The following is a 22650-nucleotide window of genomic DNA, read 5'->3' as shown; positions in this document are numbered from 1 at the left end:
AATAACAGAGGTATATCCTGAGACGGGAGAGTTAAACACGAGCGGGTGCTGTGAAACAAACAATTAAGTTAATGACATTCTTTGACTGTACCGGTTATCAGCACATTTAACTGTACAGGTTGTCAGCACATTGGAAACTCATCCGTGTTGAGCATGGGGAATTGTTTTTATTATTATATTTTTTTCTAATTAATTATCCAAAATTTAGCATCGAAAATGTAAATTCTCTTTTAGCATAATGCAGGTCGATGAGTTGCCCAAAGGAGGGCGATATTTGCTTACAGGACAAGGTCCATGAATGCTGAACGACTCTAACCATAGATAGACTGTAAAAACGAGGCCAGAGATGTCCGTTGTCAAATTATTATAAATAAAAAGTGTTTTTTTTTAAATGCTGCAGGTAAATTAAAAGACATAACAAACGTTTTTTTTAAAACACGTGTCACAAACCTGCAAATAAAGGAGCCTTGCACTTTATTTCGCAATATATTGAGCAATGGGTTTTCATCAGTATATGATCTTGAAGATAATATTCTTATCTTTGTGTACATGTGTGTGTTTTCTGCCTTTTTTTCCTTTAGAGAGAGAAAGAGGCTTAGGCAAAGTGTATTCAAACAAGAACCATTCACCTCAGGAAACATGTAAAGTCATCCCCTGATTCAGCTTGTGAAACTTTCTGAACCCCGTTTTAATCCTTCTAGTAAGAAGGGTTTTCATTCTGAGCAACAAAAATGAATCAATCAAACTTCTTTTTTTAATAGGCTAACGACTATCTGCTATTTGTGGATGTCCGGCCTAGGAGAACGATGTTCTTTGAAGCCAGATGGTGTAGACGACATCTACTTCCAGAGGCTAATGAGGCTATGTTAACCAGCCAAACCTTGACCCCTTGATCCCTACCAGCCCGACACAGCACATGCTTAATGCTGTGAGTTTGGGTAGGGGTATTCAACCAATGGCAGATGGAGGAGTGTTAAGGAAAGCTGTTTGAAAACAGTCTATTGTTGGGAATGAATACTAGCTTACTAAATACTGCGCCGTGTGCACCGTATACTGCCTGCTTTTTTAAAAAAGAAAAACAAACTTAGTGAAAAATTAAGTAAGTAGAATGAATGCCTTCATATTTCTGCTAAAATCTCAGTGCTATGCAAGGTTCTGGTATAAAATTCTCCCTCTGCAAATAGTGGTAGTAGCAAACACTTTCTGTCATATATAACTGTTGATCACAACTAATAATACTGCTTATCAGCTTTAGTGTACAAAAACATTTTAGTATATTATATTAAAACATTTTAGCAGTTACAGATGCTTTAAATACCTTTAGCGTAAAGGTGAATTGTATCAGTTTTGCTGTGATGTGGGACACTTCCACAAGATTTAATCTTGTGCTCAATTTTTTCACAATTTCCATATACTGTTCTACACCAATAGTGGCTAAATGCGGAAGTGATTGTGCATAGACCTTATTCAGAGCAGCGCCATGAGAGGTATGAAAGCGAGGCTGTGAGGGATAGACTTACCATGTTTTCAATGGCATCTGGTGTAAAAAGCTGTATAAAGCTTCTAGATCACAGTTTTTTGTCTACTGAAATTTCTTTAAAAAGATATTTTTGCAGTGTTTTGTCACCTGAACATTCTAAAAACAACAAGTAATAATATAAATAACAGTACAACCAACTGAAGAGATGTATGTCTATCCCTCACAGCCTCACTTTCATTCCTGTTAAACATGGCACTGCTGTGAATAAGGTCTAAAGAGTTCAATATACTTTTTCACATTTTGAACAGGATGCTACATTTTGTCATATGCATGACACCAGATCTGAGTGTCCATGCTGAGTCAGTGTTACTGTTAATGTTACTTCCGGTTCAATTGTTATACAGAAAATGAAAGGTCAAGTTATGCACACTGCATTACTAAATTACTAAAATGTTAACTAAAATTAAAATGAGAATGAAAAATGCAAAAATAAAAACAAATTCAAAATACTAAGAAAAACTAATCAATTATCCTATCATACACACACCCAATGTCTACATTTTAAAAAAATGTCAGGATTTCAAGAGTCTTTAAAAGCCTTATATCTATATTTAATAATGTATTCTCTCCAGTGACATGTTAGTCGCCATTTCTTTAAGCAATCTCCCATTTTATGCCTCAGTTTTTTCCAGTAAAGTGGAATAAGATGTTTTGCTTGTAAAATACACATATCTATAAACGTATATTCCTTTATTTTGAATCTGAGATTATAAGGGTATAAATGAAATTTTTGGTTTAAGAGATAAAGAAAAATAATCGTTTTAACTATCATATCGTCTGTATTTCTTTCCAGAATTGCAAAAATCTTCACATTCCCACACACAATGATAAAAAGTACCCTACACTTAGTATTACGCTTTGAACAGGTGTCTGCAATATTATCATAAAATGTATGTAATAATGTTGGAGTTACATACAGTCACATCAACCAGTTGTATTGAGTTTTAATGTAATGTTACTTTGTTATGAAAGTGGTTGTTTTTACATTCCGCTCAAAACAGCAACATTGCTTTCGACCTGGGAAATTCGCGCGAAATATCTGTAATAAATTGGAAGTTGCTGCATTTGGAGAAGCCACTGTGGCTCTTTTTTCGTACATCATAAATGACTTGCACCTCAGAGAGCACAGACGAAACACAATAGGTGGATGAGGTGGATGCCTGATGTTTGGGAACTCAAACATTGTGTGAGACAGTTCTGCGAGGTAATTATACCCAACCATATTGGACATTGGCTCAGGCATTTCATAATGACCAAACCAACATTTGAGATGGTGTGCAAACAAATTGGTCCACTGGTTAGTCCAGTTATCAAATTACGTCCTCTGTTGAGGCAGTCACGTGAGTTTTTTGTTACACATCAAGAAATGTATACAGTAAATGTGTTTCCATAGTTTATTCGCATGTCTTCTAATTGGATAAAAAAATTATTGAGCAAGTTTTTAGAATTTATTTGCATCTTGGCATTACCATCCAGTGTTTTTTTAATGCAATATCCCAAAATTCATATAAAATGGATGGAATTTGCCAGATGCATGAGAGATTTTATACTTATGCACACTAGGACCACACTAGTGTAGGCCTCCCAGCTAGATCACCAGTTGAGGTCAAAGTGAGATGTAAACTGTAAACTAGGTGACAGAAGTTCTTGTTTGAAGAGTTTCTGGTGTAGCAAGTCTGCGAGTGTGTGCGCATGTGTGTCATGCAGAAAAAATCAGGGAGCTCAGCTGTCACCGTCTTAACGTGCAGCCAATGGGGCTACGTGTGATTTGAGTGTGTGTGTGTGTGTGTGTTAAAGGGAGCTGGAGGTAAGAATGGCTATGGCACCAGGGGGCTCATTGTGTGTAAGATCTCCCACACTTCTTACAACCATCCACGTTCTTCCCATCACCCCCTTCCTACTGCCACCCTGCCACTTGCCTTCCTTCCTTTAGATTCAAGTGCTTTGTTCCTCCTTTAGTCCTTTGTTCTTCCTCCGGCACAACATTCCAATCAAGCTGAGCACACAAACACATGCATATAAATGTGTGCCATCCTCTTTATTGGGCCTCTTCACCAACACACATTACATTTATCATCCCTCTGTCTAAGGGCTGACTAATTTAAAGCTCTGCCTGCTACTTAAGAGCTCAATAATGCCAGATTAAGGAAATGAATGAACGCTGTTAGTTTGGCGGCGGATCAAAGAAACTGCCTTTGTTAAGAAGAGAAATTGTGAAATATATGCTGAGGATGTTTATGTACTAATATATAAACATCCTCAGCATATATTTCACAATTACATTTCAGTGTAATATTTTCAGGAGTTCTTATTTGTGGTTATGTGTATATAATGAGCGCTAAACTGTGTAATTGACCAATGTTGCAGGTAATTGATTTCCCACATAGCATGTTCGATCACTCTGGTTTCATTTGACATAATAAAGTAATTTAAGTTTAAATCAATACATTAAATCAATTTGTGTTTTAGTAAGCTATTTAATTTTCAACTAAAGTTTATATAAATTACACACCCGTAAGACCTTCATTCATCTTCGGAACACAAATTAAGATTTTTTTTGATAAAATCTGATGGCTTAGTGAGGCCTGCATCGCCAGCAAGATAATTCACACTTACATTGCCCAGAAAGCTACTAAAGACGTATTAAAAACAGTTCATGTGACTACAGTGGTTCAACCTTAATATTATAAAGCAACGAGAATACTTTTTGTGCTCCAAAAAAACAAAATAACGACTTTATTCAACAATATCTAGTGATGGGCGATTTCAAAACACTGCTTCACAAATCTTTTGTTTCGAATCAGTGGTTCGGAGCATGAAAGTCACGTGATTTCAGTAAACGAGGCTTCGTTACATCATAAGTGTTTCAAAATTTCAATGGTTCATGTGACTTTGGCAGTTTGATTCACGCTCCGAACCTCCGATTTGAAACAAAAGATTCATGAAGCTTCGAAGCAGTGTTTTGAGATCGCCCATCACTACATATTGTTGAATCACATGAACTGTTTTAAATATGTCTTTAGCAGCTTTCTGGGTGTTTGAAAGTGTTAATTGTCTTGCTGGCAATGCAGGCCTCACTGAGCCATCGGATTTTATCAAAAATATCTTAATTTGTGTTCCAAAGATGATAGAAGGTCTTACAGGTGTGAAACGACATGAGGGTGAGAAATTAATGACAGAATTTTCATTTTTGGGTGAACTAACCCTTTAAGGTGCCGTAATTACATTGTACTTACTCAAATAAGTACTGGGTGATATTAACTAATACATGTACTTACTATAAAGATTTGATTTAGGGTTAGTTACTTGTAATTATGCATAATTTAGTGTTATTACTATAGTAAGTACATGTAGTAACATGTAACTACGTCACCTTAAAATAAAGTGTTACCAGTGTATTTAATTATACTTTACTTTTCTCCTTCTCGTATACATTTTTCCTCATTCTTAAACCAACTGTTCTCAAAGTATAGATGTATGAAATAAGTTCCCCTAAAGTTTACACAAATGTCCTATAAAAATATTTGTTGGTTTAATTTAAAAAAGTAAGTTAGCTGTTTGTCTTAAAAGTTTGAGTTCATTGAAATTAAAAAATTGAGTTAATACAATGAAGACGATTGGTTAATCAACAGAAACTCAAAATATTATGTTATCTGAACCACATTAATTATTAAAGTTGATTTGACAAAAGAAAAATGTTGTGATAACAAATCATGAAAATAATTTTTTACAGTGTAGTAACCACAGGTGTAGTTCATCACATTATCTATAAACCATTAATATTTGACAACCTTTTGGTGTATAAATTGTTTGTAATTTAACAAACTTTGATTTTTGGTTTGATATTTTTGTAAACTTATGCATGACATTAAGTGTCTAAATACTTTTTGGGGTCACTTTATATCTAAAACCCATTTATTACTCACTCACAGAAATAATTTTGTTAACTTTGCATTAATAATGTGTTAACATCTTGCCATATGTCACTGGCACATATCCCGCGACAGCACTCCCTTCACCCCCAGCGAAGGGATCAGTGTAGGATCGGGAGCGTTAACAAAGCTTTTGAGGGGCAGACAGTCCCGACGCAGCCTACAATGGAAGGCCGCCTCTGTATTTGCGTTTTTTGGCGAGAGGTGGTGACGAGGGTGACAAGAGGGAGTCGAGGGGTGGAAGAGTTGAATGACCCTGCAGCAGTGGTCCCACTGCAGATCTGTGACCCCCGGAGTAACGGGCCAACCTCCTGGCGTGAAGTGCTTTGTATTAGTAGTTGTGTGGAACAGCGTGCAGAGTTGAAGGGGGGGTTGATGGGAGTGCAGCAGATAATTCAGGCCTCCTGCAACACACATGGCCCTTGAATGAAAAGGGACCTCTGCATTGTGAGGGCATCTCAATGGCTCTAGCTCCCTATTTGTTGAAGACAAATGTTCCTCTGAACATAAGTGTCTTGTGCTTAAACAGCAAACAGAGTAAAGTCATTAATCATCCATTTTGTGTGGCCGAACACTTGCTCCAAATATTAAGAATCATACTCAACATTCATAGAAGCTGGCGTGATAAACAAAGATTTACTTTGTTGAAGCATTAATACATGTTGCACACATATACATGTACTCACACATATACACAAAAGATGATTATTTATAAGCAAGTCACATTCTGTTTGGAGTTTGTGGCCAACTGCTTGCCGTTTTTATCAGTCTGCACTTGTTTGAGTTTTAACTAGTTGGTATGTGAGTTTATACATGTTTGATTTCAGTTAGCTTTGTGATGGTATGTGTATTGTTTCTAATAAGGGACAGATGACATTCTAATTTGCAGTAATTGTATTATTAATCACATAATTAAGTATTCTTTAAATGTATTTTAATAATGTAGTTATTTTGCAATTTTGGTTAGTTGGTTAGCCGTTTTTAACCTGCTAGACATGTTTGTCAGACGCCTCATATGTGAACACAACCCTAAAGCCAGCTGACTTTGAATATTCCTTTCTTGAATGATCTTAGGAATGAAGGGTCTGGTTGATCCTTTGACATCCTTTGTATAATTCTTTCTAGATTTTTATTACAACACTCACTCTAAAAAATATCTAAAAAAAAAAAAACGAAACAAATTTACACAGTAAAATACCATCTTCCATTAAAAACAGTAATATACCGTAAAAACATGGGTACTATCTGTCGCTTTAGAGAAAGTATCCTATAGGCTATTGTTTTTACAGTATATTCTGTATATGCATTCTGAGTAATATTATTTCTGTCAAGATCACTATCATCAAAGATGACTGGCAGTTAGGATAGAGTTTGGATTGGCAGTGTGGTTCTGTTCTGGGCAAAAACTCCCTGCCCATCCATGCAGCTTAGCATGGATAAGAGCAGGGAGAGCAGTGATAACCGCCCCTAGGTTAAACAGAACAGAACCTAGTATTGCAATATCATTATTTTTCTTAATGACAATAAATGTAACAACATAATTGAAGAAATTAGTTTGATCAAGAGAAATATCAGAAGAGCAAGTCCTGACTGGACAAAGGAGGAGCTGGGGATGGAGGAGGGTAATTAGCTCCTGAGCAATGCGATAAAGCTGCTGATAATACTGAATGGACCATATATGTACGAATGCGGTGATAGGCGTCGTATTCCTATAGGTCAATGTGAATCAGCTGAGTGTCAGCTGATGCGAGCTTTGAGAAAGTAGCCTATAAGCCTCTTTTCTTAAAACGACAAATATTACCCAGAATGCATTGCTTTTATAGTATATTACTTTTTCAATGGAAAACGGTATTGTAAATTTGTTTCGCTTTTTAACAGTTATTTTTTTTAGAGTTGTAGAGCTGCTTATTGAACTCATTTAATAATTGATTAACTTTATTGAACTGAACTGAATCAACACTGAACTAATGATGGCAGAATTTGAATTTGTCTCATATTTGATGAATTTTGCATAACTGAACAGTTTATCACTGTGAAACTGCTTTTAAACAGTCTGTGTTGTATAAAGTGCTATAAATGAAGTTAATTTGACTTGACATTTCACAGTTAGTATAGGCTTAATTTTGCTCTGCTGGCATTGTTTGGAGATTTTCCTGCACTTAAATATATTGGAGACATATAGGCTTGGTTTCACAGACAGGGCTTAGATTAAGCCAGGATTAAGCTTTAGTTAAATTAGGACATTTAAGTAGCTCTTATAATTGTGCCTTAGAAAAACATTGGTGTGCATCTTGAGGCAAAACAATGGCATTGACATATTTTAAGATATGCAACTGCAAGTTACTTTCAGTTAAAACAGCTCAAACATGCATTTTAGTCTGGGACTAGATTTAAGACTTGTCTGTGAAACCAGGGGTTAGAATGTAAAATGCTTTGTATATGTTTATCATATATATAAGGGTTTATGTCTAGTTTTAATGTTTATGTAAGTTTTGATTTTGTTCAGAGCCCTGCCACATAAATCCCTGGATGAGTTTGTCTAGAATTAAAGCTGAGATCTTTCATTCATTGTCTGTCTAATGAATATTCATAGCTGCTCTCACAATGCAGACAGCCTCCAAAGCTCTTGAGAAGAAGTCAGCTTGTGTTTGACTCCCAGGTCAAGGAACTCTGACAGACTGCCGCACAATGGAGACTTGACTCAAGCATTCCTCTGCGTTGCCTGGCAATGCTTTTGTTTGCCGTATTTCGCTGTCTACATATTCATACTCCTTCAACTCATTAGTAGTTATTCATTCATTGAGGCAAGCCCACTTGACCCCTTCTCTCACTTGTCATGGGAATAAAATAGTGATGGTCGGATTGCTAAATATTTTGAGTGTTCTTCGGTATGCACAGATCTGTCCCTATAGTACCACATCAACCTATAGTTTTAGCTTCAGTTCGCTTAAAAACATTTCCCATCTCAGCCTGTGCATGCACTCTTTAAAAATCCATAAAACATTATATAACTTCATAAAACTCCATCATCCTGACTATTGCAAATATAGTCAGAGAACCTCTAAAGTGATTTTTTTTTTTTTTTTTTTTTTTTACTATGATGATTTGTGAAGTAAACAATTAAGAATAGTTTTAGTCATTATCCATTACTATCATTTTTGTGGTTTAAGCCTATTCGTGGTGAACTGCATTAAAACACGAAACTACCCACAGTCTGCAAACAAAATTACCTAGATATTAGGTTCAAAGGAGACAAATACAAAAAGCCCTCTCTTTGAACTGATACCGTACCCAATCGTCTAAAATTACTATTGTGTAAATGAACGTGAGCAAACATCCGAAACTCATTGAACAGGTGTGGGGGCCGTCAATCAAAGCACCCACGCGCACAAGGACAAGCCCACCGGCGCCATATATGGAGCGCATTCCAAGGGGCGGAGTCACCTGACTTCCCATATCCATGAATGAAACCTCACCGCGACTTAGTAAGTTCCTTCATGAGGGAGTCGTCGGAGTTTCGCATGGACCAAAAAGTTTAATTTGACAAACACAATGGATTACCGACGCACTCAGTTTTATTCCTTATTTTTGTATTTATTTGTTAACAACGTATTTATTAGGATCCAGTCAAAAGAACGTAAGTACAAACCGAGATTTTTAAAGTCTTTTTACTCAGAAAACGTTTCTTTCTAACCTTTCACATTTCTGTTTGTATGATCTGCATGATGATGAATAAATAAAATGTATGTGTGGACAAAAACGTAATGGTTAGATTTTCATCAATATTTCGTAATATGTTAATATATTTTCCCCTACAAAATGTAGGCCTACATAAATAAGACATTTAAGCCTGTAACGTACAATGTTTAAATATTCTTTGACTTAATTTCAATTTAAATATTATATGATCCTTAGATGTGCTGCTTGACATGAAGGCTGCCGGAAGTGAATTAGGTTGGTTAACCTGGCCGAATGAAGAGGGGGTAAGTCTTATCAAGTTTTCTGTTCCCTGTACATACACCATATCTGGCTTTAACATCCATGAATAGACTCCATTCAGTTCAGGTTCGTTGATTGATTTAAAAGTGGTTACACAGATGCATGAGTCAGTGTCATTTCGTACTCTAAAACACCAATCAAAATGAGTCATATCCTCAAACCCATTAAAAAGCTTTTCCTGCTTTTAAAGTTGATACCTGAGAGTAACATCAGGCGTTTTTTTTTTTTTTTTTTTTTTTTTCCCAGGCTTAAATAACATCCGAACCAATCTTAGTGTGTATTAGTGTAAGGTTTTTCATTTTATATGTCGAGAATATTTAATGTACAGCGGCTCCAAAAAGCATTGGGACACTTAAACCACACTTTACATATTATATACATTATTGTATTAGAAAACAATGTAACAAAATAAGTGTCATTTGTTTCGAGTACAATTTTAAGCAAAACTTTTCACAAAATTATTATATAAAGGAAATGTTGTTTAAAAAGTGATTGAAAAAATGACATAGAAATGTAGCTATAGTTCTAAGAAAATGTAATTTTGGTTTGCTAATCTGATGAAATTCATATATTTGTTTGTGTACATGGCATAAGTGTTCAAATACATTCAGTGTGTGTGTGTGTGTGTGTGTGTGTGTGTAGTTTCGGTCAGAGGCTGTTGAGTGCGCAGACCATGTTTCTTTTTTGAAGATTTGGTTTATAAGAATTCTCTGTGAATTCCCCTTCAGTCACACAAGGACCTCTCCAGAGATGTACCGAGAGGGTTCCACCACTTCCTCTGACCATGCATAGTCGCACGCTAAAGTGTTTAATTAGTCTTTTAGAGGCTAGTCCTGTCATCTTCGTTCCCTGATGTCTTGAATGTTTCCATCAAAAAGCCCTTTGAGGTCATGCTTATATTGCCAGCTATTTCAGTACTTTTTTGAAGTGTTGAGTCGAAAAGGAGTTCTGTCACGGCAGAGCATGGTGGGAAAGAGGAGAGCAGAGGCCTACTTTCTGTCTCCCACACCCTTCTAATGAGATACTTTTACAAAGGTGTGATTCCCACATTTAGTATAGTCATGTTTCAGTCTAACATTTAGGAGACAAATGTTAAAATAAAAATTCAAGACACTCCAGGTGAATAGGGGGAAAAAAATTTTTTATGGAGATATCACCATACTTCCCTATAGTTAACTGTTTTCATTAAGAATTGCGAACATCTTTTTGTATTTAAATGTCTAGTATCTAGTTTCTGTATATTAAAAATCAATATCTAGTTAAATATGCAGAAAATGGTCTTTAAAGATATGTATTTTAATTGTAATATACAGGCACAAATAGATAAAATGCAATAAAATAAACATTTAAAAATGTATTTAGGATGTTTTCTTCCCTCTACTCTGAAGCAACATGTTATGAAAAGCCAAACTACCCAACAACCCAACATTGAACAATATGGGGTGAAAAAAAAAAAAAAAAAGTTTTTGCCTGTAATGTCTTTTTTTAAAGTTAATTTTTTTTCAATTACAACTACAAATAAGTGAATTTTGCTCTGTAGCTCTTTATGAGTCATTGGTTAGTCAGTTTAAAGATCGCAACCAGCCTGACTTAACCAATGGCATGAGATTGGGGTGGAACCATCTGAAACCAGTCATTATTTTTCCAATGCAAAAGTAAAATACTTCACCTTAAAACAAGTTTTGTACTTTCATATTATGAGATGATTGTAATACAACATGCCCTCTTTTCTTTCTTTTTCCATTATTCTTAGTGGGAGGTTGTCCAGACGGTGGTGAATGCCTCTCTTCTTTACACCTACAGTGTGTGCAATGTTGCCAGTGACACCGAACAAGACAACTGGCTTCGAACGACCTTTATCCAACGTAGACCTGACGTCTCTCGCATATCTGTGGAGCTGCGCTTTGTCGTCCGGGACTGCAACACGTTTGGCGGCTCATCGCCTTCCTGTCGCGAGACTTTTGGCCTCTATCTAGCCGAAACCGACACAGATGTTGGCACAAATTTCCGCAAGGGCCAGTTCCGAAAGGTAGCCACCGTAGCACCAGACGAGGTAACAGCTGATCGTGGAGGGGGCCGAGCTGATCTGCGGGTGAACGTTGAGACGCGCAGCATCGGGCCACTCTCCAGAAGGGGCTTCTACCTTGCCTTCCAGGATTTAGGGGGCTGTGTTGCTCTCTTGGGGCTGAGGGTGTTCTACACCACCTGCCCGGCCACGATGAGAAGCCTGGCCGCCTTCCCTGAGCAGGTGGCATCGGGAGCGCTGGCGGAGGTGGAGGGCACCTGTGTGAAGGACGCAGTGGTGGTTGGAGAAGCTGCTCCTCGGATGCACTGCGCCGCTGAGGGAGAGTGGGTCGTTCCTGTGGGCCAGTGTCTCTGTCGAGCGGGATACCAAGCTGTTGGAGATGCTTGCAAAGGTGAGTTTGTGATTTTGATGTTTTTGTTTAGTGTTTTTTTTTTACTTCAGCAATATGTTGAACTTTTTTTGCTTATCTAATAGTGGTTAACCGATAAGGGTTAATTCACTTAAAATTTTGTCATTAATTACTCACCCTCATGTTGCTCCAAACTCATAAGACCTTTGTTCATCTTCGGGACACAAATTAAGATATTTTTAATGAAATCTGTGAGGCCTCCAATAGACTGTAAAGTTATTACCACTTTCAAGGCCTAGAAAGGTATTAAAGACATCGTTAAAATAGTCCATGCGATTATCGACAAGAATACTTTTTGTGTGCAAAAAACAAACAAAAATAATGACTTTATTCAACAATTTCTTCTCTTCCATGTCAGTCTCCTTTTTGTTTTTGTGCACAAAAACTATTCTCGTCACTTCATAACATTAAGGTTGAACCACTGTAGTCACACGGACTATTTTAACGATGTCTTTACTACCTTTCTGGGCCTTGAAAGTAGTCAGAAAACTCTCAGAATTCATCAAAAAGATCTTAACTTGTGTTCTGAAGATAATTGAAGGTCTTACGGGTGTGGAACGACATGAGGGTGAGTAATTAGTGAGAGAATTTTAATTTTTGGGTGAACTAAACCTTTAATGGCCAATGCTGGTTTCTCTAAAGCAGGGGCATTATCCCAAAAGTTTTGGGAAAATCTTACAAAAATATTTCAATGCAGATTAAGGAAATTGACCAATCAAGTATTCCACAGAGCTGCATAAAAACTGCTGAAATCACATCAAACTAATTTTTTTTTTATTCAAAATTAACCTAAAAAGCTAAAAGAAAAAGAGAAAATGTTCATTTTCCATGGACAACTTATGCTGATAATTCTGAATTGGACAAAAAACATTTAATCATCTGGGTTTATCACTATAAAATACTTCACATTACTTTAAGACAATTTGGGAACAACTGCAAGTCTTTGTGGGTGGGCAGATGGTAAGTGTGTTGTCGGGTGAGGGTGTGTTCTAGGAAGCTTGAGAGATTTTTGTGGTTGCCACAGAGCTGTCTGAGAAGTTTGTGAGAGGCCAGAAATATGACTTCAGTCAAATGGAATGTCAGCCGTCTCCACACCCTTTCACCTGCTGGTGTATTATTTCTACATGTGTGTTTAGCTCTTCAGGAAGGAAGTGTGAAGATACCAGGCTACTATTGTAAAGGAGTGTATGTACATAGTTACAGTGGTATGATTTGCATTCAAATGTTTTTAACCTTTTGACAGTTTCAAATATCTCTTACTTTTGAATAGAAGGGCTTGTTTGGGTGAAAGGGTTAGTCTTCAATAATGAGATTAAGAATTAATGTTTTGCATTAGAAAAATAAGATGTTAAACTAAGCATAATCTGCAAACAAACTGCACTAGATCTTTTCCCCAGAACTAATTTTACTTTTATCAGCCAGTGACTTTTAACCGACTGGTCCCAAGGTGATATATATATATATTTTTTTTTTGTGTGTGGATGTATGAAGGAGTTTGGTTTGGAATGGGGAAAAAAGGGATTATCTTTAAGTTTCATTTTATGATTTTCCCAACTAGTTTCAAAGAATTCCCCCAAGGTCATATTACACTTTTCCCATACCCTCCAACAGCTGATATGACTCAATGGGCAGAGCTAACATTACCTGAGTTACTTTGTATGTGTAAGTGTGTTACCATGACAACGGCTAACCGCAGATTACAGAGAAGGTTTGGCATGCCCAAGGTCTATCTGGGGTAGTCATCATATAATTAAAGGTTGGGTTGGACCTCTCCGGACACCTTTTGTATTTGTGGGAAAATGTGGTTTTGAGTAGACAGACACGCTATTTATACGCAACGGTAAAATGTAAAACCAGAGACATTAAAATCTATCCCTTTGGTAAACACATTGCAGACCAACGGCAGGGCATGTTTGTTGAACATACATGCTGTAAAAAAGGATATCACTGGGAAAAAGTTGGCATGAAATCTTTTCAAAAGATCCATATAGGAGCCATTAGCAAGAGCAATCTCAGGAAAGCATGTTTTGAAGACCTTAGCCTTTGGCAGCCCTACAGGAACCTGCACCTGAAACGGACATTGAAGAACATCAAGGGAGTTCAGAATATGTGAAGCCCTTTGGAAAAGGGCAGATTCCACACATTTCCTTCATAATTTAGTTTCCAGGAGACGTGCTAAATGTTTTGACACCCTTAGAGGAAGTGTGATGAATGATGACCCGATGAAATAGCTCATGGGAGAGATGTAATGAGAACTGCTATCTTGTTGACTTAGTGATGACATGCTTCAGGAATGAGGAGTACATGTCCAGACATCCCAACCTGTGGTTCTTTCCATTCTGATTCTGACAAAGCCTTTTTGTCTTCTGTAAATTATGTTTCACTCTATAATTTGTTCATCCACTCATCTCTTGAAAGACCGTGGTAATTAACAACCTTTGCCCATGCCTCTTGATTCAACTTGGTGGGTTTTTTTTTTTCTCCATACAGAGTGAAAAGATGCCTCAAAGCATTCAATGTAAAAGAGGGTTCTTCTTAACCCCAAACAACCATTGAAACAATGAAGTTGCTGTTGTCATTGTTTTCATGGGAGTTTTACGAGTGGTTTTCTACGTGACTGCTGCTCTGTTCAGCTTATCGCCACCTGCCAGTGTTTGTTGGAGACAATTGTGGTTGGTTGCTGGGCACAGATGGGGGAAGGGGACTCATTTGAAAAGTTTCGGGGGGAACCCAAGTGTTCCAATGTTTTTATTGCTTGTGAATTTGATACTGGCTTACCAAAGATGCTGGATAGTAGCAGACTATAATGTCATGTTTTATTTTTATAACATTATATAAGAGTATAATATTAATGTTTAAAATTAGCTTCAATTTAATAGATGTTTAATCCAGTTTAATTAGCAGTTGGGTGCTTTATTTGGTCTGAGATGGGTCTGATACTGATACCTAGAGAGCAGTGTATCAGTATCAGCATTGGCCAATGAAAAACCCATCTCAGACCAAATAAAGCACCCAACTATATAAATAAAAGAAATTAATGACAGCAAATAGGGATGCGTGATGTATCATTTTTTTAAAATATTTTTTTTAAATATTTATTTCAAATTTTATATATATATATAATATTATTAATTTGAATTAATTAAAAAAATTATGGCTGATTTAGACAAAATGGTAAATAAAATAAAATTTAAATTATTGGCCATAACATGAAAATAATTATTTTCTTTATTTTAAATATTTTTAAACCTTGTTTAGGGAAAATTTTAGAATTTTGAATTTGGAAATTGATTGACATTAAACCTTTTAGTTTTCTTTAAAAAGCAGACGCATTGCTCTGGCACGTTGTTGAGGACCACTGCGTCGGCGAAACTGCTATTCTAACTGTTGACCTTTCCACCCAAAGGGCATTAACTATTCCCTTTGTGTATTGTGTCCAAAAGCCAAAGACTTGGAGTCTTATCAGCCCTGCCAATCACTTGTGTCGTGCATATTTTAGTGGTTGTGGGAACATAAACGTGGCAGAAGTACGCAAAATGGCCTTTAGTCACTTTTCCACTCTTTCCTCACATACTGTTTCTGATGGCGCCTTTGCTGTCCACCAACGCAGCATCGCCCTAAATAGTTTCTTGGTGAAATTGGTCAGCCTGACACATCAGTGGTGCCATGAGCGAGTCACACATTACAAAGCGCTTTCTAAACATATTTCAAATGAAGTTCCCATGGAAACGGCTAAATAAGCTAACTTATTCCTCATGGCTTTGGTGAAATTTGGATTCATTGCCGATTTCACGTATGCCACTCTCAATCGACACAAACATGAAGATTAGAGGAATAGAGTGGGAGTTTCCCGCTCTTGTTCTGGCTTCAAATAATATGCACAAAGAAGGGCTGCTTTTCTTATGCGGACCCCCTCCTATAGACGTCCACCCTTATACACAGAGCAAATACACAAAACCCAATGTAAAATCCCAGCGGGAGAACTTCTGTCAGCAATCCTTACGCACCCATTCACGCTCACACTTGCACACCTCCCACCGGTCGTCAATCTGAAACTTGGCCCTTTGTTTGAGGTGAGCACTGAGAGATGGGCCCCAGGGGGGACATACTCCCCTCAAAGGAAGTTCCTCGGATCTGTGGAATCTATATTCACAGTGATTTTGCAAGCCAGTGAGTTTCTCATGCCCATTAAAAGTACACCTATCAGAACCGGTCTCTTCTTAAGACTGTGCATGTGATTCTGAATCACTGCACTCTGCCTCCTTTGTTAATGATTGTTATATCAACCCCCCCCCCCCCCCCCCCACCCCCACCCCCGTCCTCCGTTCCTTGTTTCCGGAGTTTCTTCCCTTTGTGTTTGTTATAGCATGTCCTCATCCTTCGGCAGCGGAAGGAAAGGAGGAGAAGAGGAGGCCAGAGGGCTTATATTGATGCTTGCAATTCCGACATCCTGTTTTGTCCAACGGACATCCACATGTGCTTCATTTCATTTTTCTAAAAAAATCTCTTTCAATATTTTGGAAGAAGTTGACAATGTAGATGTAATTATTCATAACAGGGCTGTACAAAAGTTTGGTGACCAGTTTGACTGGTTTTATTTAAAACGGTTGGAATGTCTTCTTCTGGTTGCATTGTGAAGTGCGATCGGTTTATTGCATCGTTGAATACGTTGAATGCCTGTCGGGTGCATCTTGTTTGTTTCTTGTTGTGTGCAGTTGTAATGGTGCAGAAAGTCTGACACTCCCTTTATATGCGCAATGGCCAAAAATAAAAGAAGAATCTGGATGCACTATGATGTGAATCTATGTCCTTTTTATTACATAAATGACTCATGTTCACCTGTGTTTTTTTTCCTTTTTTTTCTACAGCTTGTGAACCAGGTTACTACAAGAGCACAGATTCCAGTCAGCCATGTGAAGTGTGTCCAGATAACACCAAGCGCTCTGGTCATGGAGCTTTGCTGTGCTCCTGCATGGATGGCTTCTACCGGGCCCCAACAGACCCAAATTCTGCTCCCTGCTCTTGTAAGTCTGAACAGATATTTTTTACTCCCCTACAAAGTTGTTTGATCTTATTGAGAAACTCTTTTGCTGCATTTTTTTTAAAATCTAGTATCTAAACAATATACTATGTTTAGCTCTGCCTAGCCCTCCCCGAGACTTGGAATACACACCCCTCCTGACAGCGGGAAGGTTGAAACTGACCTGGCGCCCACCGGCAGACACAGGCGGCAGAAGCGACATCACATACAGTGTGACGTGCGAGCGCTGTGAGAGCGGTCTGTGTTCGCTGTGTGGTGGGAGGGTGCGATTTGAGCCTGCGCAGATGGCCTTGAAAGACCCCGAAGTTGTGGTTAGTGAGCTGGAGCCTCATGTGAACTACACCTTTACAGTCGAGGCCCAAAACGGCGTGTCCCAGTTCAGTCGAAAGAGAGCCATGGCTGGAATAACAACAGTGCTTCACTTCACAGGTTAGATATTTAAGATTTAATTACAATAATATAAAGCTATTGAGTGACAAGCAATGGTTCTGTCCACAGTGATAGAGAAAATGCAGCCATTTGCATTTAAAATGTTGCTTTATGAAGCTGAATTTTGTACCAATGAGGTTTCTTTGTGGGCGGAGCTAACCAGTGCACTTCAGCCAACAAAATGTCTCATTGCTTGTCACGGATGGACAAGATTAACAGATTAACATGGAGAAGAATTTATCACGCCTACCTAAGACATGGTGTATCAAATGGCATTTACATGTAAATTGAGATGTTTTTAGCCAAAATACTGATGATTTGTGCCTTTTTATTCAGATGGCCCGAGGGTGCTGTACCTGAGAGTTGACGATCGGACCACCAGCAGTCTCACATTATCCTGGGTTGTGGACCACCATGTGCAGAATCACAACTCCCCCCGCTATGAGCTCATGTACCGCAAGAAGGTGACTGTGATATCTTATTTAGTTACTTATCTTTTTTCTTTTTTTTAAAAAAAAGAAAAGATTATAATAGAGACTTGGGTGGTAGGATAGTAAACTACTTCTCAGAACAGATCTAGTTACAACTTAGCAATACCTTAGAACCACCTTGAACATCCTAGCAACCACTTGACAATCAGTGCGTCTGAAATTGCGTACTGAGTAGGTACTACATTTGAATTTGAACTTACTTACAACCATTAAAAAGTACGTTCTTTATAGTATGAATGTTTGTAGTTTGAATATAATCCGGACTTACAACATCCGCCATGTTGTCATTACCATGTGACCTACCAGCATCAGTTGCGTTGCTTCATATTCATTCATAAATCCCCTCCCGTGGCCTCAAGGGATAGTAAACTGTCCAATATCCATCAAATGCACACTTCAGCATCAACATAGCATTGTGAACCTTAGCATTTTCTTCAGAATGTTTTTTTTTTTTTTTTTTTTTCAGAAATGTTTCTTGTGTGCTTTCTCTGTGGCCTTTCCATGTTTTCTTCCTTTACCATTTTAGAATAAACTTTCAATTTCCTCTCCTAATTGTTTCATAGGAGGATCCTGGAGAGTTTGATGTCACCACATACACCGTTCTGGTTCTGGAGAAGAACTCTGTACAGATTAATGACCTCTTACCAGGCACAAAGTATGTGTTCCGCGTTCACACCCTGACGGCAGAAGGCCATCCCAGCAGCCACAGCGCAGAGCTTGAATTTGAGACACTGTCTCTCGGTAAGTGCGTGCGAAGGCGCGCGTAGGCGTTTAGTTGTGGTCCTTTAATGCTTTCATGTATGAAAATGCATAACTTAGATGAATTTGTGATAAGCTTTGTGTGGTGCGTTAATGTTTGTCACTATAAATAGAGTGACATTTTTTTTTTTTTGTGTTCTATCTCCAGCAGCGGAATCTCAGACACAGAATAGTTCTATGGTTGTGATGGGAGCCGTCGCTGGAGGCGGAGTCATGTTGCTGATTGTAGCGGTTATTTTGCTTCTGCACAAAAGGTTAGAGAAGCCATCTCTGGTCTCACTTTTTCCAGTCCATTCTCAACTTTATCTTTTTCCAGACCACAAAGCAGGATTTCCCAACTTTTCCTTAGTCACTTCTCCCACACTGTTTACATTCCAGCTTTGATGTGCAATCATTCTCATTTAGGATGTCATCAAGATAGGAGCTTAAATTAACTCAATAATGTGATGTTAAATGTTCTTTCATGTTCTTTCATCAGGAGGCTGAATTCCCATGTCCGACGGAGGGTTGATGGAGATTACTTTTCATGTCCAGGTAAGAAACAAATTGAATTCTTTTCTCTTTTGTGTGCATTCATGCATTTGGCATTAAGACTTCATGTCTTATCAGCAATAGCTATACTTAAACCTCAGCCATAATACAGTGAGTGTCATTTAACCAAAGTTTACCCCTACCTTCTTCATTTTACAGAAAAACTCCTTCCTTTGAAGACCTACATTGATCCCCATACATATGAAGACCCCTGTGCGGCTGTCCTCAAGTTTGCCAGTGAGATTCACCCTAGCCACATCACCAAGCAAAAAGTCATTGGTGCAGGTCAGTGTTATTTTAATATTATTTATATACTGTTATTGTGTTTATTAATATTTTAAATTAGTTTTTATTTGTATTTTTTTTTTTTTTTAATTTTGTTTTCAAGGTTTTTTTTTGTGCTTTTGTCATTTTTATTATTATTATTATAATTTTTTTTGTCTTTTCTTTTTTGTGTGTGTGTGTGTGTGTGTTTTCTAAAAAATTGGACTTTAATTTATATTTTTAATTAACAACTGTATTTCCATACTGCTCCATAGGAGAATTTGGTGAGGTGTACCGTGGTTCTCTGAAGGTACCAGGTCGCTGTGAGGTCGCCGTAGCGATAAAGACGCTGAAGCCAGGCTACACAGAGAAGCAGAGACAGGACTTCCTTAGTGAAGCCAGCATCATGGGCCAGTTTTCCCATAAGAACATTATCCGTCTGGAGGGTGTTGTCACCAAATGTAAGTATAAAGCTATAAAATCATCTTTCTGGTCAACTTCTTGCACAGAACATGTTTTAACAGGATGTTCTCTTCTACCTATCATTTCAGTCAAAGACGCCATGATTATCACAGAGTACATGGAGAATGGAGCTCTGGACCAGTATTTAAGGGTATGTTTTGGTCAACAATTGTTTACGTTTCCTCTGAATGCGTTCGGCAGGATGTAGCAGAATCATTGATGTGTTTCTTTGTGCTCCACAGGATCACGACGGGGACTTTTCCTCATACCAGCTTGTGGGAATGCTCAGTGGCATAGCCGCAGGAATGAAGTACCTTTCAGACATGAACTACGTCCATCGGGACCTCGCAGCTCGCAATGTCCTGGTCAACGGCAACTTGGAGTGTAAAGTCTCAGATTTTGGCCTGTCGCGAGTGCTAGAGGATTATCCTGAGGGAACCTACACGACCACTGTAAGTGATATGAATGCACAGAATCATTATAAAATAAATGTATAAATTCATTAAAACATTATTTTCATGGTTTTGACTCTACTCTTACTCATTTAGGGAGGAAAGATTCCTATTCGTTGGACGGCACCAGAGGCAATAGCATACAGGAAGTTCACTTCAGCTAGTGACGTGTGGAGTTTTGGCATTGTCATGTGGGAAGTGATGTCATTTGGAGAAAGACCCTACTGGGATATGAGCAACCATGAGGTATGGGATATTTCTAATTATTTATTAATGCTAATTGCTCATACTTTAGGAGTTTGACTTGGAAAGAAGGAAAGAAAAAAGAAAGAAAGAAAGAAAGAAAGAGCCTCAACAGACTCAAATTCTGCTCCATGCTCTTCTAAGTTTGAATAGATATTTTTGCTCCCCTACAAAGTTGTTTGATCTTAAGCTATGAAATGACCACCTAGCATCGACCTAGCAACGTTCTAAAAACCAGTGAACACCTTAGCAATGTCCTGGCAACCACCCTAGCAATAAATATTTTAAAGGGATAGTTCACCCAAAAATGAAAATTCTGTCATCATTTACAAACTCTTACTTTGTTCCAAACCTGTATGAGTTTCTTTCTTCTGTTGAACACAAAAGAAGATATTTTGAAGAATTTTGGTAATCAAACAGTTGACTGTAGCCATTGACTTCCATGGTAGGAAAAAAAATACTATGGAAGTAAATGGCAAATTGTCTGGTTACCAACATTCTTCAAAATATTATGTGTTCAACAGAAGAAAGAAACTCATACAGGTTTGGAACAACATAAGGGTGAGTAAATGATGACAGAATTTTCATTTTTGGGTGAACTATCCCTTTAAACTTTCATTTAAAACACATTGATGGCCTTTAAGTCCTCTGTGAGCATGAGTTTCACCATTTTCTTCATACTTTTGATCAAAGGTGATGAAATCCATAAACGAAGGCTTCAGGTTGCCGGCACCGATGGGCTGCCCATCTGCGGTTAATCAGCTAATGCTGCAGTGCTGGACACAGGACCGCTCCAAGCGGCCACGCTTTGTTGATATCGTCAATTTACTCGAGAAGCTGCTTCGCAGCCCAGAATCACTCTCAGCCATTGCCAGTATCGACCCACGGTAAGAAACAGTTAAAAAAAAAACACTAATGTGAAATGTTGTTGCAGTTCTACTGCAGAAAACTACTATGTTTTATATTGTGATGTCTGTTTTTCTCCACAGTGTGTCTATTCGTCTTCCCAGCACTAGTGGTTGTGACGGCGCCTCCTTCAGGTCAGTGGATGAATGGCTGGAATCCATCAAGATGTCCCAGTACAGAGAAACCTTCGCCCTTGCTGGAATTAAAACTATGGAACAGGTGTTGCGCTTGAAAATTGAGTAAGTATGCCTACATGTGTCCATAAACAGATTACAAAATGAACCAATTATAAAAGCTTATGAATTAATGAAACTTTATATGGCCTCATCTAACCTGTTCCTCCTCCTCCTTTTTTTTTTTTTTTTTTTTTTCAAAAAGGGATATTTGTAATATTGGAGTACGGCTGCCAGGTCATCAGAAGAGAATAGCCTACAGCATTCTGGGCCTGCAAGACCCGACAGGGAACCTGGATCTGTGTGCAGTGTGACAATGCGGCTGACTGAAGCAGCACTGTTCTGAATCGGCAATTGAGCTGGCCCAAAATGGACTTGAAAAGCTGGCTGAATAAAGACCTATTAAAGACTCTTATTATAATGACTTCTTTTGGCAATATAAACACTTTATGGTTTTGATATTTTGTTTCTCCTTCTAAAAAGCTTTTTATATAACATTTTCACACATGTCAGATGGACCCTTATGCACTTTGTGATTCTGTTTTTTACTTAAGCCATATTGATTACCTGCATAAGCACACAGTGGACATATGATGGTCTGTTTTGAAATATTGTAACTACTGCCTCAGGTCTGATGATTAGGGTACTATCAAGGGTACAATGATAGTAACCTTAAATATTACTGTAGTGCCCATATATTGCCATAAAAGTCCACAAAGTTGCCAAATGTGAGGGGTTGAAGTCTGATTAAGGTTGTACAATTACAAATGTAAAAAGTTTAGTAGTAAATGTTTAATGCTAACAGGCATCCTCCTGTTTTGAAAGATGGCACAGGATGTTTACATGTTATTTCAGCTCTTTTTATTTAATATTTATTTTTTTTATTTATTGTGTGTTTGTAAAGAAAATAATGTACTATATAGTATTAAAATATTTTGTAAGTCATCTTAAGTCATTTCTTCAGCATCATGCACCTCGCACAAAATCTATGCC

General features: G+C 37.8%; 1 protein-coding gene across 3 annotated transcripts; it reads left to right on the top strand.

Moving 5' to 3' along the window:
- The first annotated feature begins 8928 nt into the window (after nt 1-8928).
- On the top strand, nt 8929-22602 carry epha2a (eph receptor A2 a). 3 transcript variants are annotated; one of them, XM_051896482.1, is made up of 17 exons: nt 8929-9109; nt 9388-9455; nt 11225-11888; nt 16775-16930; nt 17044-17376; nt 17713-17840; nt 18431-18608; nt 18778-18880; nt 19105-19160; nt 19317-19442; nt 19697-19882; nt 19973-20034; nt 20126-20335; nt 20432-20581; nt 21272-21465; nt 21568-21723; nt 21863-22602. In XM_051896482.1, exons 1-17 carry the CDS (start codon nt 9025-9027, stop codon nt 21969-21971), a joined length of 2964 nt encoding a protein of 987 aa, XP_051752442.1. In that variant the 5' UTR covers nt 8929-9024; the 3' UTR covers nt 21972-22602. The 3 variants fall into 3 exon arrangements, with proteins under 3 accessions (XP_051752442.1, XP_051752440.1, XP_051752441.1); XM_051896481.1 differs by having other exon boundaries at nt 8930-9109; nt 18775-18880; XM_051896480.1 differs by having other exon boundaries at nt 18775-18880; nt 19697-20034.
- The last annotated feature ends 48 nt before the right edge of the window (nt 22603-22650 follow it).

This window comes from Ctenopharyngodon idella, chromosome 6 (genome assembly GCF_019924925.1).
Source record: "Ctenopharyngodon idella isolate HZGC_01 chromosome 6, HZGC01, whole genome shotgun sequence".
Taxonomy (NCBI): Eukaryota; Metazoa; Chordata; class Actinopteri; order Cypriniformes; family Xenocyprididae; genus Ctenopharyngodon; species Ctenopharyngodon idella.
Note: the sequence above shows the minus strand (reverse complement) of the source record. Positions and strands in the feature narration are given on the sequence as shown.

Bases quoted from the DNA above. Each gene is read 5' to 3' on its own strand.
- epha2a (XM_051896480.1), top strand. From the start codon at position 9,025: ATGGATTACCGACGCACTCAGTTTTATTCCTTATTTTTGTATTTATTT. The intron at 20,035-20,125 runs GTATGTTTTGGT...TGTGCTCCACAG, and splicing joins CTCTGGACCAGTATTTAAGG to GATCACGACGGGGACTTTTC. The intron at 21,466-21,567 runs GTAAGAAACAGT...TTTTCTCCACAG, and splicing joins ATTGCCAGTATCGACCCACG to TGTGTCTATTCGTCTTCCCA.